The 15,674-nt window shown below is 47.8% G+C and overlaps 2 protein-coding genes across 8 annotated transcripts in view; one reads left to right on the top strand and one right to left on the bottom strand.

Moving 5' to 3' along the window:
* P4HA1 (prolyl 4-hydroxylase subunit alpha 1) overlaps positions 1-2,481 on the bottom strand; it is a 36,252-nt gene extending 33,771 nt beyond the window's left edge. For all 4 annotated transcript variants that reach the window (XM_068689215.1, XM_068689217.1, XM_068689214.1 and 1 more), the window contains exon 1: positions 2,329-2,481. The gene's annotated coding sequence lies outside the window, so the exon portion shown is untranslated. The remainder of the gene's footprint in view (positions 1-2,328) is intronic.
* Positions 2,482-5,857: 3,376 nt separating this feature from the next.
* Positions 5,858-14,544, top strand: NUDT13 (nudix hydrolase 13). 4 transcript variants are annotated; one of them, XM_068689222.1, is made up of 9 exons: positions 5,858-6,599; positions 8,019-8,130; positions 8,488-8,627; positions 9,220-9,327; positions 9,696-9,805; positions 10,532-10,657; positions 10,812-10,923; positions 11,506-11,660; positions 12,156-14,544. In XM_068689222.1, exons 2-9 carry the CDS (start codon positions 8,048-8,050, stop codon positions 12,348-12,350), a joined length of 1,029 nt encoding a protein of 342 aa, XP_068545323.1. In that variant the 5' UTR covers positions 5,858-6,599; positions 8,019-8,047; the 3' UTR covers positions 12,351-14,544. The 4 variants fall into 4 exon arrangements, with proteins under 4 accessions (XP_068545323.1, XP_068545322.1, XP_068545320.1 ...); XM_068689221.1 differs by lacking the exons at positions 5,858-6,599; positions 12,156-14,544 and adding exons at positions 6,737-7,799; positions 11,940-12,149; XM_068689219.1 differs by lacking the exon at positions 5,858-6,599 and adding an exon at positions 6,742-7,799.
* Positions 14,545-15,674: the final 1,130 nt, after the last annotated feature.

The following is a 15,674-nucleotide window of genomic DNA, read 5'->3' as shown; positions in this document are numbered from 1 at the left end:
TATTATCAGCTTGAAGACAGCACTCTGAACAGGGCTGTTTGTACACAGATTTGTAAGCAGGGACTGGAAGCCAGTTTTCTTCTAGGTCTCCTGCACAGTAAGGCTGAATGGACACAGCCCTCCCAGAACCCACTTGTTTTGACTTTGTGAGCCAAGACAACGAGCACTGGCAATGCAGCAGAGCATTTATCTTATTAGACACAACAAGCAGAAGGCTATCCTGCTATTTATCCTTCTGCTCAAGGATTAGCAGAGCATCTATAGAGCTAAGACATTTTCAGACACTGAGGGTGATTACAAAGAAAGCAGGAAAATCCCAGTGACCAACAGCTGAAACACATTAACAGATAAGAGCTCTTTTAGGCTCAGTTTGGATCCTGGGTTGCTCAGCAGTAGCAGAAAGGCTGTTCCTCTCCCTCCAGGGGAACAGCGAGTCCATCCCAAGTTACTGGAAGAACTGCCCAGAAACACGGGGTGCAAATGACAAAGATGCTGTTTCAGCAGACTTTATTTACAGTTTTTCTTCTGTTAAACAGAGTCAATTCATAAAATAATTTTTTTTCAACATGTATATTCTGGCATATATTTCAATGTGTTTATTTTTGGATGCATTCAAGTATATTTTATATTGGGACACTTTACAAAAAAAAAAACAACCAACTTTCTGTGTCTGTATGTCAACGTGTAGGCAGAGCTCTCTCAACTTCTGTTTACCCTCCCACTTTTTCCACAGTGTCACTCCTAATTTGTCATTTTCAGGTTCCAACCTGCACCGGGTATTTTCTAATCTAAATGCACAACTCAAAACCATAGCCAGGAAAGCTAGGCTTTAAAGGCCCTCATCATGCAACCGTGTTTAAACCTCCCCGGGTCTAATAGCTGCCTTCTTTTCTGGCTCCACACACAGCTCTCGCTGTTTGTTAGCGCTGGCATGGGAGAGGAGCTGAGCAGCAGCTCTGCCTCACACCCCGCCTCAGCTGAGCCTGGAGATGACCCGTCACAGACAGAGCCACCCGTCTGTCAGCAGAGGGAACCACCCCACGCCAAACAGCTGGTTTTTGCTGGGGGATGAGGCAGCGAGCCCCGCTGCACAAGCTTTTCATGTGGTTTGCCAGATGGACCAGCCCATGCGAAGGGCAGAGATCGGGAGCTGCTTTTAACAGGGCAATGGTTCAAGAAACGGTGCTGCTTGCCCACAGCTAAGTGAATTAACATCTAGGAGAGACTGATACCACAATCACTGCTGAAGTGGCAGAATTAATACTTTTAGTACAGGCAAATTCAGGCATATTCCTGTTGCTTTGAGTCCCAGAAAAACAAAGAAATCAGTACTGGTTCTGTCAGCACGACTAAGAAGCAGCGCAGAGTACTCTAGGTCAAAATGAAATGATCTGTGGAATGGTCCAAGGCATTTAAATGCATGCAGTGAGGATCCTGAAGTAGCAATGGGTGCTGAACAGCACAGTGGAGAACACCTCTTAGGCCAAAGGCAGGTCTCTGCTTCCCAAACCACTGGGGAAGTCACTGCCTTTCCTTCCCATCCCCACCAGAGCACTGTCTGCACACTTGGCTGAACAGCCTTTTGCCTCAGAAGAAGCTGTCAGTTACAAGAAGTAGATAACATTAAATGCAGCTTCTTCCATCTGCAAAAGCCTTGAGCAGGGAATCTTTACCTATCCGAAAGAGGGGAACGCTTCACAGCACCTGAGTGCCTCTGCAGCTCTTCTCCCTAATCCAGGGGGAAAAGCGTGCCAAGCTGGATGCTGGGCAAGCCTTTTCCTAACAGCAGCACCTTTTCTCCTCAAGCCTCAAATATCTTTCCCCCTCAGAATCGCCCAGCTTTGGAGGGGAGCTGGAAGGAGACTTGCACATCCGACGCGTTTACGCTCTCTTTATTCAAGAGCATCCTCAGGGCTCCACGTCGGACTTTTCCCTTCCAAGTTCGGTCCCACCGAGCAACCCGCTGGGGGTACAGCCTCCCAAATCAGCCACCCGGCGGGTTTTACACCCAGCGGCTGCCTCCCCGCGGCCCAAAGTCGGAGAGAGAAGAGCCAACCGCGGCTTTACCCCCGGGCGGCGCTCACCACGCACGGCGCGCTCGGGCCCTGCCCCACACACGGGAACTCCCCCGGGGGCGTGCGATCTCCTCCGCCGCCCCCGGGCCCTCTCAGCCCCGGGGCAGCCCGGCGGCGCCCTCCCGCCCCCCTCCGGAGGCCGCCGGCTCCCGTTGCGTAACGGCCGGCAGGGGCCGGGACACCGGGGCGCTGCCACGTATGGCCCCGCTCCCCTCCTCCCTCCCCGAGCCCGCGGCAGGCGGCGGGGCCTCACCTGAGGGCGCGGCCGGGCGCTGAGGGGCGGGCAGGGGCCTCGCGAGCGCTGCCAACGGCTGCCAACGGTCGCTAACGGCCGCTCGCCGCCGCCCGCCCCTTTTATAGGCGCGCGGGCCCCGCCCCCCGCCTCGCGCCCGGCCCCGCCCCGCCCCGCGCTACGTGAGCTCGGTCACAGCGCCGCCCGCCGCACTGCGCAGGCGCCGTGGCGCTGGGCGGGAGCTGCCTGAGGGGGCCTCGAGCCCCTGAGGGGGGGGGGGGCGGGTGCTGAGGCACCTGCCCCGTGTGAGGGGAGAGGGGCTGGGGGATGCTCCCTCAGGGTGGCAGCCCCTGTGCCAGAGCAGTTAGAAAGCCAGTTGTGAGTGGAATAGCCGTCAGAAAATAAACCTTCCTTCCCTCTTGTTCTGGTCGCCTTCCAACAGCAATACAGCTCCTGCAACTAGCAGGAAAGGCGGCGATGCTGTACAAGCCTCGAGCTGAGGCGGCCGGTTGAAGCCCTGTTATCCAAAGAGGCCGTAATAGCTAGGCAGAGATTTAACTGCAGCTTCTGGAGATTTGGCAAAACCTCACACGCTGTAGAGGCGTTCAGCTTCCTCCTAGCGAGACTGACCGCTCTTCCCCTCATCTTCTGCGCCGCTCAGATGCATTTAAAAAGGCAGACTGGAGGAATCCAACAGCCACAAGTTTATTAGCTCATTTAGTAGCAGGCTTGCTTATATTTGTCAGCATGTGGCCAAAAGCTGCCTCCCCTGCTGCAAGCGTAAGCCTAACAGCATGCTGCTTCCCCTTCTGAGCAATCCTGCAGAAGCACTCTGCGGGTCCTACGCTGAAGGGTACTAAAATAAAGATCCTTCTAGAACAAGAACGAGGCACAAGAGACCCCCTAAGAGCACAACTGCTCTGACTCACAGCAAAGCATTATTTAGCCCCTCATGCCTAGAGTGCTGGCAGCCTCCAAACACTTGTAACTGGGATTTTCTCAGCCTGATGTGGTCCAACTATTTATAAACCCTCAGCAGAGTTCTCCGCACAGCGTTCCTCCTCTCAAGCTAGAGCTGTTTGCACCCACACCAACCTTCACCTAGCAGTTGTGCCTCTCCAGCTAGGGCATGGAAAAACATCTCCATTTTTTCCCTGAGAACTTGGCTCTACTGTCTTAGATTTGATCAACCAGGTTCCTGCATAGAAAGAGACAGCAACAGTAAATATCTATCCCTTATGCAAACTGCAGCAACAGAGCCTACCTAGCTTCTCACTGCAGCAGCATGCCACATCTTCCTTCTCACTTGTCCTCTCTGAATCTTTTTCAGCTCTTCAGAAATCTCGTGACACCAGGCTGTGACCTGCATGCAGTGTTTAAGACACAGGGGAGTCATTTTTATATCACACTGAGGTAAAGCACAGCACTGCTTCGCTTTTCCAAGTGCACTGACAACTTAAGTTTATCCTCTGGAAAGAGAGGGAGCTTCATCTACTTTCCAGCACGTTCATCAAACAGTGTTAAAAACCAAAGATTATACTGCTAACAAAATCAAGTTACTAACCACAGACTTTATATCATCATCTGTGCAGTGCAAAAAGAAAATACAATTTTGTTTTTTGGCCAGAGTTGGAGGACCTTCCCTAACCAACAGCAGAAGCAGGGAGGAAGACAAAGATGCAAGTGATCCCAAAAAGCTGAACTGAGCAAATCCTTCTAAACGGTTACTCAGATATTAATGTGTCCTCTACACCTGTAGAGTGTTAGGAGCACAGGCTGCCATCAGCTGTATGAAATTAAACAGTTTCTCTCTTCTTAGCTCCCCATCCTGAGTATCAGAAGCTGCAGGAGTCCCTTATATACATGATATAGGCTACAAGGCTAATTTTAGAGCAAAGCTAGTTTTGGTTAGTCTGCATCTAAAATTTAATGATAGAGGGAAAGACTACTCATTAACTTTCTCTTTAAAGAAGTGGTTTGTCTTTCCTTGGCCTCTTCCTAAAAAAGAAGTATTTTTTACCAAGAGGTTTCTTGTGGCTTGACCATAAGTTTTCAATGTGAGCTTACCAGTTTTAGGTACTTAAAGCAATTAACAGTTGTTGTGCAAGAGTCAGCTGGTAGCAATTCTGATGCTTGTTTCTGCTTATTGAGGGCAGCTGGAGAGACACAAAACAGAACAGCAAGAAAAAAAGCAAGATTGCTAGTGTAGCCGTTATTAGGTTAGAATTACATTTTCCAGCCACTTCTTTGGCTTGAAAATCTTTTACCAACTGTTAATGCCAATACAAGTATATTATAAACCCAGATTAAAAAAAAAGGCTCTTGGCAATACCAGAGCAAAGATTTGCCTGTTTTGTAACCTCCTCTGTGTAACAAGTATCTGTTCCCACTGCTTGTGGCCTCCTTGCCTGCTCCGTTTCTTTGCTCTTCTTGCATCAGGCGAGTCTCAGGGATTCACTTCCTCTGGTGGCCTGCCAAAGCTCAAATTAGTAAACTACAGGAAGCTGTCGGAGATGCATTTGTATGGCCAGCCCTCCACTTCACTCACAGGATTGTTTCTAGCATGGAGCCTAATGTCTGCAGGGGACAGATACAACACAGACAGTTTATAGCTGTAATCTACACAGCTTGGAGCCCTGCTCAGAAACACCTGCAAAGAAACTCAGTGCTAAAGTGACAACTGATATTTGTGCTCCTTAATTAAATACTTTTAAGTGATGAGAAAGCTTCTGTTGATTTTGAAGTTGTCTGCCCTACTTACATGCTTCAGAAATATTTAATTTGGCATTGCAGCATCACAAGCAGGTGTATGGACCCTTAGAAGAGTTCCCAGGAATCTCTCAGACCGCATGGCTTCCCACCACTCACGTCAGTCACAGAACTGACTAATCCCATTTTCTCTGCATGTCCTGGCATGGCACAGAGGCCAGGTATACGTGATTGGGCTAATCCTTGATTTCTGTCAGCTGCACGTGGCACTGGAAGGCTACAGCACTGCAGTACCTTTGGGGGAGTCTTTACACTGCAACATCGTGCTCTGGCCTTTCGTCCTTCCTGCAGATAGAGGTGCACTTCCAAGTGACCTGTTGAGAGGCTGTCCCAAGATTTGAGGTCCAAAGTACCGCCTCCAGCTGCTGCCCTCTAAAACCAGCACTTTTTGCAACCTTTCCGCAGGCAATTAGGGTCAACAGATCTGTTTAACAGCAGGGTGGATGCTTCCCTTAGAGATTATACTTCAGTCCTTTATCTTATTAAGGGAAGATGTGTTTTGTCCATTAATCCAATCAGCCTAGTGGATTAATAAGATTGGGCTTGCTCTGTTTCAGGAAGCATATAACTAGCAGTCAAGCATAATTAAACCTAAACTTGTAAGTGATGCTGGTAACAAGAATGGTATTTCCCTGCATACTCCATTCATTATTTTTACAAGCTCTGCTCTCAAATTACATGGCCTGAGCCCTCAATTAAAATGTCTCAATTCATGACCAAAAAGCAAAAGGCTGTGCTGAAAACATTTATGGGTTTATAAAATTCTTTTTGTGCTAAATATGGGCACAGGTAGGCTCCAACCCAGAATAACGTTTTCAGCGTTCGAGAGAAATCTTGTTTGTTCAGTTCTAAAGGCATGAAAAATATTTGTCATTATTCTGACATCTCTTGGCAGAGTGCGCTTTCCAATCAAACCTATTCACTTGCAAATTCAGCTGCAGGTTTGGGTGCTTGAACGCTTCACAGCTCCATTCTTTAGATGCGTGCAGCTCTTGGCTTATTTTCCTGTTTGAGGACATATGGTCCTCAGCTTTATACAATGCTCTTATGATACAAAAAACAGAGAAGCTTGAGGGGAAAAAAAAAAGGGGGGGGGGAGGGAAGAGAAGAAGAAAAAGAAACTAACAGAAGCAGAAGGAACAAACTCCCGTGCTCTGTAAGAACAGCTCAAATTACTGCAGTAGCACTATTCTCATAATAACTTCTGTGTGGCAAAATGCAGCACGTGGGTCTCTGACAGAATGAAGCAGCTGTGAAAAGCAGAGTTCACTCTCAGTCTCACTACCTCTGGGAGCTGATCAGAGTCAGGAGCAGGCACCCGTCAGCCATCTAGCTGTGCCAAGGGTTTCTGAGCAGCCCGTGCAGAACTACATTTCCCAGAGCTCCCCCGGGGGGAAGAGCAGCTCAGTAAGACAGCTGCTCCTCTGTTTGCTGCAGGAGCAGTGCTTCAAACTGAGGTCAGCGGGGGACTTTCGGAGTGGTTTCCTGCTGCTGGAGGTAGCACAGCTTCTGCACAGAGCGCAGTAAGTCAGAAAAACGCTTGGGAAACGACAGACCTAGGTGCACCTCCTCTACAAGAAGGCTGTACAAGATAGATGAGATTTACAGGCACGACAGGGAAGTTTGGGCCGGCCTCCTCAGATCAAGTTTTTACCATCTGAGTTTTCAGTGATCCTTACCCAAATCTGGCAGCGTGTGTCTGAGAAAGGAAGGGGTTAAAGCTGTGCGTGCGCTGCATTTCACCCTTCCAGGTGCAAGCTTTTCCTCATGCCCATTCCAGAGCAAAGTACGGCGCTGTTTGTAAACTCCCCCTCCACACAACACGGGCTGCCTGTAGCGCTGGAGGCTTCCACAAACGAGGCTCTGCGAGACGCGGGGGTGGAGAAATCAGGGACACGTAATCGCCCCGCCACAAAGCAGCTTCAGGCACAGTCTCTACCCGGGGCGGCGTGCCAAGCTCCTGGCCTGCCTCCCCAGGGACCTCCTGGTGGGGAGCACACCAGTGGGAGAGAGGCATCGGGGGCAGAGATGGCAAAAGCCACGAGGGAACTTGACATCACCTCCCCTTACTGACAGGAGCCTCTGCTCGAGCAGGCCTGGGAGCCAGCACTGACCTTACTGCGGGGAAGGACTCGCAGGCTCTTCCTTGGCTTGGCTTACATGTCTCAGACAGTGAAACGAAGCAAACGTAACTTCCTCCTCCTTCGAGGGCCTCGGGACCTGTGGTTGGAAAGTGAAATATCCAAAGCAATTGTTAAGGATGGTGAATCACGGTTCATTTTTATTTCAGATGAGTGCTAGAGATGGTGGCATTTCTGGCTGTTTTCTGACATCCCGACGCTGAGTTCAAACTGCAGTCTGTGACTGCCTGAGCTGAAAATGTGGTAGGATCCTTTGGCACAGAAAGCATTGACAGTTGGAGATGATCCAATTCAGCTGCGACTGCTGTCTCTCGTCTAGCTCCAGGAATTCTTTTCCGCAGCTGATATTTTGTCTTTCATTCTCTTCTGGCATTGCTGCCTTTCCCACAGCCCTACTGTGTGCTGCAATAGGATGTTCCATTGGATCGAGGCCATTACAACTGCGTAGGAAACAAACAAGAGAGCAGCTACTTTTGCTGCTCTTTATCCCACCGGTACAGGAGTTGAGGACAGGAATACTTAACCTCATCTTACAGCACTCTAAGACCTTCTGTGTACACTCACAGATGGCAACAAACCGAGGTATCTTGGAATTGTCTTAAAAAGTGCTGGAACTGGGTTTGATTTGTGACTAGAGACTAAGACCAAAGTGATCATTTTAAAAAGCATTTCAGAAAGCAAATGCTAGCGTTCTGCAGACTCTGTAAGCGGGAGATTTCTGGTAGCATTGGGTTGTTGTGGCTTTTAAACCAAATGCAACTTTTCAGGGCCACTGTTTCTATTCTGCGCTTCTCTTTTTAGGCAGAGACAGCTACCTGTGGGCGTTGGTCATGGCTGCAATTTATCAAGCAGTGCACAGAAGAGCTTCCTCTCTCTTCTGCAGGTTTCATTCTACCTATGTTAAAAAAATGAGGTAAGTTCTCACCTGCATCTTGTTTACACAGAGAAGACCAGCGTTTGGCACTCCTGCCCACTGTCACAAGCAGCCCTATCTAAATCTAACCCGGGGGTTTATCTCCTAACAGTTCAATGACTGCCTATGCTTGCTGTCCTAGCTAGGAGGAAATGCAGTATTGTTTGCCAGGTGGCACCTTTGCTGGAAGGTGCAGGCCACCAAAGAGTAGATCCAGCTATCAAACACCCTAGAAGCTTGCAGAAGACAAAATCCATACTGTCTGCTCTTCCTCAAGTAGATGTGTCCAAATAAGTGCAGCACAGGTAATCCCAGCATGATCTTAAATTTATCTTCCCCATTCTTTTCTTACTGCAGATACTTAAATGAGCTAAAGGAAGATGATGACTTTTGTAGACAAGCCCAGACCTCAGGAACTTTCTACCTCTTTCACAACCTCTCACCCTTCCTGCAGAAGGTTGGGAAGAAGTATTTGCTACCACAGCTCAGTGCGGCAGGTAAGCAGGAGTCCAGAAAGAGATGTCTCCTGGATCACGCAGCTCAAACGATACAGGCTCATGTGCAATAAGCAATACCTGACATGGGGTTGAAAATCTATCAAGATGTGCATGGAATATCCCGTTATATGCAGCATGCTGTTTGTTAACAACTAACGGATATTTAGAGTTAAAACCTTACCACGTGGATGTGAGCTCATGCTCTTCACATACATACAGTACCAATACATGTGTGATCTGGTTTGAGATTATCCACTTCAAATATTTGGGACCATAACTTCTGAAGAAAAAGAGCTGGGCAGAAAACAAGCAGCAAGGTTTTACCAGCAAAGCAGTTCTGAGAGAAAGGTATCAGCTGCTGTAGGGGAGAAACAGAATGGAAAGCTGTTCCCCAAGCATTAAAACATTTGCATCTTTAATTTAATATGGTCAGAAGATAAAACAGCTAAGGAGAAAGCCAGGCTTCGAGTCTCCTTTGGAGCGGAACAATTTGTCTGGCACCTCTCTCACATGAGAGATGCAGAAAGAGCGTCATGTTTGCACAAATTCTCTTCCCTTACAGCTTTTTCTTCCCCTTTCTCTTGCTGTTTAGAGATGAAAAGGATCCTGGAGAAAATGAAAGAGACTGAACAGTGGATAGAGAAGTCAGTGCTGATCGGCTGTTCAGATGAGCACGTGCCACACTTTGCCCTGGATTTAGGTTGGGATGAGTCCTCTTCCACCTGCGTTGGCATCACATTTGATGCACTGAGATGAAAGTGCTGCCGAGGCAGCATCCTTTTTCCACACTAGGTCAATATTTACTGCTCAAGAGAACTCAGTTGAGTCTCTGTAGGAGCTGCTGTGAGCACGGTGGTTGAGAGCCACAAAGCTGCCCTGCTGTCCCTGCGTGGGCGTTAGTAAAGGTGGGCTGTTTGCAGGTCACTTAACATTTGGGCATGTGTTACCACCGAGGTGATGTCACTTCCATGGGAACTTCCAGAAATTGTACACCGGAACAATGAAGGGCGTAAAATTGGGATAAGAACTGCAGTTTATGAGATCAGAGATTTGTCGTTGTTTTTTAAGCAGGAGCCTTGGAAAAATCAGTCATTGAGTCTGAACTTCAGGGATCGTTCACTGACTTACGAAAGGCTCTCTTTGTAGTGGATGTGAAGGATTCTCCTTTGCTGGCTTCGGTACAGTACAGAAATACTATTATTTTAACCTTTAAGAAGTGATTTCTAACATTTCCTTGTCTCCCATGTTGCTCCATGATTCAATACGTATTGTGGAGGTACCTGCTGTGTGTTTTCAGTAGGCACTAAAAATTGGGACACCAAATTTGGGAGAATTGCTGTAAAAGTAAGCTGCAATGGGAAGAGACACAGACGTTTAAAAACGACTTCAGAAATTAGCCACTTAGCATCAATGTGCTATATGCCCAGCATGAAACATACTGATCTCAGCAGCAGCAGGCACAGCAATCCCACTTTGTACCCGGTTTTTCTGTATTCTTCTTGGCAAACTGAATTCCAAGAACAGCCTCAGAGGTCTTCTCTCAGAGCTGCTCTTTTAAAACTGCTCACTTACAAGCTGTGAGTTCCTATCCAGATGCCCTATGTTTGGAAGCCCTAAGAAAAGACCTGTGTGTGAAACTCAACTGCTCCCATTACATCCCAATAAGGAACAACTCTTCCCCCGCCTTCCCTTGACCTGCTGAAATTTGGATGCTAAAGCAATAAACATGAAACGCCGATTCCAAAACCTGCCATTTTTCAAAGCAGTGCCCACGTTTCGTTTACCTTTTGTAGACTTCCAGACATACTCAGCATTTATCCATGGAACAGCATGATGGGGAAAAGACAAAGTCACTCAGGAAGAGTGCTCCAGGTGTAAATTTGTATTTCTCTTGGTGTTCACAGGCCCAGGCCCTTCTCCGGTGGCACGAGTCCCACCAGTACTGTAGCAAAACTGGGCAGCCCACTCAGAAAAACCTAGCTGGCAGCAAGCGAGTCTGCCATGCCAGTGGAATAACTTACTATCCACAGGTAAGCACCTGAGCAGTTGTACGGAGAGGAATCTGTACAAGGCAGCAGGGTTTCTTTCCATGTAGTTGGACGCTCATGGAGCTAGGAAAAGGAACCAGTGGCACTTACTTGTTTGGTCTGAACTTCTTCCTCTGCATTTTGATGTGTTTTCTAGATGTCTCCAGTGGTTATCACCCTGGTGTCTGATGGCAGCCGGTGCCTCCTTACACGACAGTCCTCGTTCCCTCAGGGGATGTACACCGCTCTGTCGGGCTTCTGTGACCTGGGTAAGGTGGGCTCTCAGCCCCTGCGGGGGGCAGAACCATGAGACATCAACCAAAGGCCTGTTCACAAAGGAGGAAGGGCACAGAGGTGATACCAGGGGGAAGAAATACTTAATCAGAGTTCAAAATAGCTGTATAAATCTGAAGAGAACAGGAGAATTATGGGCATACATGTGTATCAGTTGCTGTAGCCCATGATAGTGTATTCAGGTAACAGACTCCCCAGGTTAGAGCCCCAGATACTTCTTAGCCCATTTTGTGTCTCTGGCTCAGAAAAGAAACTCAGACCTCTTAAAAGGGAAAATAGCTTAAAAAGGGAAACAATGAAGAGGGGCAGCAATGTTCTGTCCACCAGCTGCATACAGACAGAACCAAAAGCGTGTCTGATGCCTCTGGTTAAGGGAGGCAAGCATGGGTGATTTAATTGAGCATCTTGATGGCAGGCGTTGCCAGGTCAGCACAGTCAGAGCTCCTGCTCAAACAGCCAGGGCTGGAACACCTGAGAAATGAGCCTACTTCCATTTTCTTGCCACGCTTTGCTGCCCTGAGGCCAGGCTGTCCTCACCTACCTGTGGTTGCTTCCAGGTGAAAGTGTGGAGGAGGCACTGCGGCGAGAGGTGGCCGAAGAGGTGGGCCTGGAGGTGGAGTCCTTCCAGTACTCGGCCTCCCAGCACTGGCCCTTTCCCAGCAGCTGCTTAATGATCGCCTGTCACGCGTTGGTGGGGGGACAGCAGACTGAGGTGAGCAGGCTTCCCCTGAAGCATTTCACTACCCACCTTACATAGCAAAAGCTAGTCTGGTGCACAGGCTTGAGTTTGGAGAGCATCAGAGCCTAAGTGCTGTTTTCAGTTAGCTTTCTACAAGTGAATATGAGACTTGAAAAAAGCACAGAGCACAGCGTCCTGATGGTTTTTTCCTCTGAACTTTGCAGAGGAGGCACACTCTAGTATTAATAATGCATTTGCTATAAAAAAGCAGTTTCTGCTACGTTAATTACTGTGCTCGTTGATCCTTTGCAGGCCAGTGCCACGATGGAATAGGGCTAACTGATTTGTGGCTTCCCTAAGGAAACCAATAGGCACGTCCTCCCCTGGGTTGGCATCAACACTTAATTCAGGCGTGGATTAAGCACTCCGGGCATTCTAGCATGGGATCTTTGTGGGGGCAAGAACAAGCCACTGCTGCCCACATTTAAAGCTGATTTACGGAACTGGCACTCTCCTAATTCTTTCCAGATCAGTATGAACAGCCTGGAACTGGAAGAAGCCCGCTGGTTTGGCCTGGAGGAAGTCTTGGAGGGGCTCAAGAGAGATCACACTTCTTCAAAGCAAGATGATGGTAGTTTTTTACCCTGGTTTCCTCCCAGGCAGGCCATTGCTCACAAGCTGATCAACGAGTGGGTTAAACAGCAGACTTCCCGGCCGACCTAGGTGTAAAGACTTCATCAAGTCTGCGACTCTGCCAGAATTACAAAAGCTTTATGTAAAAGCTTCCAAAGCTACTGAAGACAACGTGTCTTACGGCGGGGGTAGCACCAGACTGATGGCAGTCTTACACTTGGATACACAGACGTACAAAGCCATTTCTAAACTGGTTGTCTCTGGGCAACTCCTCATACACTGGACCTTGGAGATCCCACGACTTGCAGTAAATATGCAATAAAATTCTCAGTCCCAAAGCGCAAAACTTAGCGTCATCTGCTGCAGGTGTTGCCCAGCAATCAGGAGAACAGTAAGGTCCTGGCAGTTACGTCCCCTTTTCCTCCAGTTTATCCATCTGGAACTCCTGGGTGGATGGTTGAACCCATTTTTTTTACGTTAAGGGAAAGTAGCTTTTCAGTGTTCACACATAGATGGAATGACAATCAAAAAAAAAACCAACAACAACAACAACAACAACAAAAAACACAATAGAAAAGCCACTGCCTCAATTTTCTCCCTTTCTTCTGTTCCCCTTTCCATCAATTCTTCCAGTTTTGTATAAAACATGTTAATTTTTTGCAAATGTTAAGCAGACTTCTACTTTGATGGTTTGTCTGAGCAACTAAAAATACTTGTGGAGACACCATTTTCCCTACCAGTGAGGCACAGCGTGAGACTTCCATCCTGAGGAAGAGAGAACAGAGCTACCTGGTGGTAGAGAGTGGAAGAGCAAATCAACCTACGAGCACGTTAGAAGAACCCAAGTAATGCTGAGAGGAACTGCTGCAAGGAAGACTGCACTTCCAACAGAAAAAAAAATCCCGAAAGGCCAAGTGCCTCTCATCCTGTGCCAAAAATCTGGGGCTTGCCTGGAGAACTGCTCTTGTTTTACTGATAAAGAAGTATCGCTTCTCTGAAAGGAGAGAGTGACAAAGAGAGAGCCTGGGAAAGGAAAGCCTAGTAAAAGAGGCAGACGGAGGGATCTGCTGCTGTTTCAGGCTGTCAGTCCTTCCTGCTCACTTGGCCACTACTCAAATGCCAAGACTGCAAAGCCAGCAGTACAAATACTTGAAGGGGAAGCAGGGCTGTATCGCTGTCTGCCAGCTCTAGGATTTATTGCAGGTGAAGGACTTTTTTAAGCATTGTAAAAATTGTAAAGTTGTAAAAGTCCCGACATCTGAACAGTAAGTAAAAAGATTGTCTCACACAGTTCAGGCACGTTTCGTTTCCTTGGGTTAATTTTACTTCAGGAGGCTGGGAGGGGCTTCTCTCAGGCCATGGTGGCATGTGCAAACAGCTTTTCCACCTCTACTAACTCTCAGCAATAGAAGACCCGTGTCAGAGCATGTTTTTCACGTTTGGCAGATTTGGCAGCCATCCCAGTGGGAATGCAGTCTGGTACACAAGGGCACTGCTTATGCCTCCCCTCCAACCCAGACACTCCACACAAACCCCCACACCTCTAAACTTAACCGTGCCTCTCCTGCATCCAGTTTCCTTTGAAATTGTCTCGCCTCCTCTCTGTGGTAGTTCCTCCTGCTCTCTCTTCCATCTCACCATTTTAACCCCCCATCATTTATCTCCTCCTCTCTCATCTCTGGAATGTGCCGTTTTCGTTTTCAGCCTCGCTCCTTTCTTCCCCTTGTCTGCAGGGAAAATATTGAAGAGTTAGATACAAGCCAGCAGGATATTCCAGCTTCTCATGCCCCTTCCTAGTTCTTCTTACTGGCCTCCCAACCCCCCCATGCATTCAGTAATGTGGCCCAGGCTTGCTCCAGCTTACAACACGCACCTTGCTGGTGTGCTCAGTACTTTTTGAATATCCTGTGATCTGCTCTCTGTGGCAGAAAGAGGATTAAAAAGTAAAAGCGTCCAAAAGTAGTACACGTGAGAGAGGGGAGGAATGCCTGTATGAATTCTGCAGCAATCTGAACTTTGTGAGTATGCGGCTGTTTTTCTAATTTGCAGTATGTATTTGGAGATTTGAGGCTGCCAGATACCCACATGCTTGAGCAGAGCTCTGAGTTGCAGCTCTACTCATATTCTGACTATACCAGGCTTTTTCTGATTTCATCAACCTTTTGTTCCTGTTAGAGGAAAAGCAAAGTTAATTTCTCATTTACTTCTGACTCGCCTTTTAAAATTCAGCTGTAAATGTCTGTATGTTCCTTTAGATTTTCAATAAAGCACTTCAATCAATAAATCTTTTCAATCTACTTTTATACAGTTTTGTAGAGGAAGCACAACTCCAAAGCAGTTCTTACCATACCATTTCAAGGGCCCTATGTTTTAATCTGCTTTTTAAAAAATCTTTAACCCACATCCTTAGGCATGAAACAATGGTGGCTTCTGTTCCTGATGTTAAGAAAGCAGGAGTGAGTTTAGGCAATATACAGCTAAGAACAGGACAGAAAAACAAGATGAGAGAGACATTGCTCTCACTTTAATTTGCCTCACAAACTAGCAATGCTGCAGTCAAGACAGAACATGCACCCTAAGGGGAGGTGACCTGGAAAAAGGAAGAGGCGATTCCTGACAGATGCTTCTTCAAGAAAACACAGCAGGATTTTCCCTGTAAAAGATGTCAAGCAGGCAAAAGGGATGTAGCAACATAACTCTCTCAAAAACACATCTGTTAAATTAATTCTCATTGGGGACAATTAACTTACATCAATCACAGAAACACCGTGGCTTTCAGAGGCTGCAGGGGCTTGAACTTAGAGCAAGAGCTAGCATTGTAAAGCAGTCACCCTGTGGCCCTTCACGTTGCTTCCCAGTTGTTTACATGGTGCTATTCCCAGTCAGCAGCATACATGGACAGACAGAAAATACCACTGATCTGATTCATTACAAGTTGTGTTTTTTTTTGTTGTTTTTAGACAGTTTTTCAAAACCACAGGCAGGTTCAGAGCAGCATTCCTGCCTACTGACCTACAGCAGCAGGGCACAAAAGGTATGTTCACCTCCAACAGGTGCCAGCAGAGGATTGCAGTACCCAAGGCACATGACACCTCTTGTCTACCTCTGACTGAGGGCGCTCAGAAAAAATCCTGCCTGGTTACGATGAGGGCTGAGATTATTTGCTTTGCTTAACACATGCCCTCCCATCACCTTGGGTGCCTCGCTGCTGCACAGAAAGGTCACAGTTTCCAGCCAGGAGGGTTGCTCATCCACTGTGAAAGGCAGGCAGCACTAGAGGTCAGGGAGGAATCTCTTGTATCAAGAAATGAGCTCACCTTCAAGCACGCTCTGAGACACGAGGGACATGTGCTGAATCCAGTGTTCAGCCTGAGAGGACAGCAGCCCTTAACAGAACACCCTGACAACAGGGCC

The sequence above is a fragment of the Anas acuta genome, chromosome 7, assembly GCF_963932015.1.
Source record: "Anas acuta chromosome 7, bAnaAcu1.1, whole genome shotgun sequence".
Lineage (NCBI taxonomy): Eukaryota > Metazoa > Chordata > Aves > Anseriformes > Anatidae > Anas > Anas acuta.
This window is presented reverse-complemented; position numbering and strand designations above follow the sequence as displayed.